The sequence below is a fragment of the Zea mays genome, chromosome 4, assembly GCF_902167145.1.
Source record: "Zea mays cultivar B73 chromosome 4, Zm-B73-REFERENCE-NAM-5.0, whole genome shotgun sequence".
In the NCBI taxonomy this organism is placed as follows: Eukaryota; Viridiplantae; Streptophyta; class Magnoliopsida; order Poales; family Poaceae; genus Zea; species Zea mays.
Genome location: NC_050099.1, coordinates 162,039,448 through 162,041,890, shown reverse-complemented (window position 1 = coordinate 162,041,890; position 2,443 = coordinate 162,039,448). Strand labels below are relative to the sequence as shown.

At 60.6% G+C, this 2,443-nt stretch overlaps 1 protein-coding gene across 1 annotated transcript; it reads right to left on the bottom strand.

The window, feature by feature from the left end:
- Positions 1-610: 610 nt before the first annotated feature.
- LOC100281816 (uncharacterized) lies at positions 611-2,230 on the bottom strand. Its single transcript, NM_001368103.1, has 4 exons — positions 2,081-2,230; positions 1,826-1,920; positions 1,401-1,726; positions 611-1,295 (listed from the first exon to the last, which is right to left on the bottom strand). The coding sequence occupies exons 1-4, from the start codon at positions 2,125-2,127 to the stop codon at positions 774-776; spliced, it is 990 nt and encodes a 329-aa protein (NP_001355032.1). The 5' UTR covers positions 2,128-2,230; the 3' UTR covers positions 611-773.
- Positions 2,231-2,443: the final 213 nt, after the last annotated feature.

Sequence of the window (2,443 nt, the reverse complement as noted above, 5' to 3'; positions counted from 1 at the left end):
TGGGGGTATTCATGTTTGGCATTTGAACAAAACGCTGCAGGCCTCACGTCGCATCAGCCGGCCGACGTCCCGAGACAGTGGCACGGCGGTTGTGATCAGTAGGCACCGCTCGCCTGCCAATCTGCCATCGCAATATCCGTTTGAGATGCGAGCACGCCAATACAAGACACGGCCCGCAAATTAGGCGCTATCGTATCATGGAAAACCTGCCCGCCCTCTTGTTACACCCCGCAAATTAGGAGGTGTTTGGTTATACCCCGCTATAGCTTCTGTCCCATCGAATATTTAACCTCCGTTCCGGGTATTAAATGTAGTCGGATTATAAAACTAATTTGTCAGCCGAACATTAAAAGACGAGACGAATCTAGTCCAGTTGGTTGGGTCTATATTTCATACTCTTATTTAAAAGTTAAACGCTTGATATGACCCGGACTAAACTTTAGCAGGAGCAACAAACACCCACACCCCCTTAAAGAAAAAGAAATCGAGGTGTGCCGTGCGCCCGTGCCACCCCGTTCATCTGCTGCTTACTATTAACAGTGAACTTATCAATTGAATTCCCCTAAAACCCCTAGTATAGAAGGAGACTGAGGGAAGGGATGCTCCAAGATAGACGAAGAGGGGTCGAAATCAATATGAACCAAAAACTTGACGACAAAAAAAAAGAGAGAGAAAGGAGAAAGTTCTAGCTTTCCTACGGGTTTTTTTTCCCTCACATTTGCTGGATTCCTGCACTCACCGGCTCCCGAGGTGGACGGCCAGGCGGGCAACGCTCAGCAGAGGATGGCCTCCACGCTGCCCGTCCGCACGCACAGGCACACGGGGCACGCCATGGCGGCGTCCGCGTCGCCGGCGGCGAAGCACTCGCCGCAGAGCGGGAGGTGCCTGCAGGGGATGAGCACGACGGAGGCCGGCCTGAGGCGGCAGCCCAGGCACGCGCGGTCCGAGCGCCGAGGGTCCACGTACGCCGACGACGAGGACTGCGCCGCGCCGGCGTCGCCGCCACCGGCGGCGAGCTGCTCCTCGGCCGACGCCCGCGCGGCGGCCTGCTGCTGGAGCTGCGCGTGCAGGGTGGCCGCGGCGGCCTGCTCCGAGAGCGCCTTGGCCTGCCACGCGCCCGCCTCGCCGCGGAGGCGCGCGAGCCGCTCCTCCAGCTCGGCGCCGCGCCGCGCCTCGCGCTCCGCTTCCGAGGCCTTCTCGCGGAGCCTGGCGGCCGCGGACCGCTCGGCCTTGGCCAGGATCGCCCGGCTGTGGCGCCGTAGCCGGTCGGCCACCGCCCGCCTCAGCTGCTCGCCCTGAGTGAGTGACCAGGAACGGACCCCGCCAGGTACGGTACGGCGCGTCAGGATCGGAGGGCGATGTGAGAGCAGGCGGGTTGTGCAGGGGAAGGGCGAAGGTACCTGCTCGCGTACGAACCGGTCGATCTCCTCGTCGTGCCGCTTCACCTGCGCGGCGAGCTCGTCGGAGACGGAGCCCGATTGAGAGGGCGACGACGGATAGCCAAAGGCATCCGTCTGCTTGCTCTCCTGCTGTTGCTGCTGCTCGTCAAATGCCAGGCGAAGGCCAGTGGACACGAGCGCCGTCGCGGCGGGCGACGGCGACGACGAGACCATGTTCTGGGTCTGGAAGAGGGCCACGCTGGCGAACGCCGTCGACTGCTGCGGCTGGACTGTGAACAGACTGACGCACTCCTCCCTGGGCCGCTTCCGCCGACTCTTCCCACTCGCTGCAAGAAATGGAACCGGAACCGTCACGATCCGAAGAACCGTAGTAGGCCCGGCCGCCGGACGGCGTCCTCCTGTTTGTTAACATCAGACACACACACCTCCACCGCCGGAGAAGTAGACTGCCGCCGGCGAGACTCCAGCGAGCTGCGGCGGCGTTGGCATGTCCATCTCCTTCCTCCTCTCTGGCTCACCTCTGCGATAAAACAGCACGGAGCAAAGGGAGCCGTGAGAGACCACACTCCCCGCCAATCGAAGACTTCTCAAGAGGAGCTGGCAGATACCGCTCCCTAGGTGTAGGGAGCGGGAGGAGGAGTGAGGGGACGCGCCGTGTGGCGGAGTGGGAGGAGGCGCACCTGGCGTGGAAGAGGAGATCGGACGGGTACTGCGCCTGCACTGCCATTGTTAAGGAGGGAGGGGAGGCACTAGGCAGGAGAACGAGAAACGGATGGCCTGGGTGGTGCCGTGGTGGTGGGTTGGCGGCTTGGCGCAGTGGGCGGGAGGTCACGGAGAAGAAAACTTCACTAATCACTCGTGGCTTTAATAGACGAGTCCATCCAAATCGCCGCAGTCGCGCACCCACTTCGCACGCTCGCTTCTGCAACGCTCTCCTATGGATTTTCATTTATACTCCATCTGTTTCTTTTTATTTGTCGCTGGATAGTGCAATTTTACACTATCCAGCGACAAATAAAAAGAAACGGAGGGAATACCATACT

Coding starts and splice junctions, on each gene's coding strand:
- LOC100281816 (NM_001368103.1), bottom strand. CDS start 2,127: ATGGCAGTGCAGGCGCAGTACCCGTCCGATCTCCTCTTCCACGCCAG. Junction 1,921..2,080: donor GATCTCCTCTTCCACGCCAG/GTGCGCCTCCTC, acceptor GTTTTATCGCAG/AGGTGAGCCAGAGAGGAGGA. Junction 1,296..1,400: donor ACCGGTTCGTACGCGAGCAG/GTACCTTCGCCC, acceptor TCACTCACTCAG/GGCGAGCAGCTGAGGCGGGC.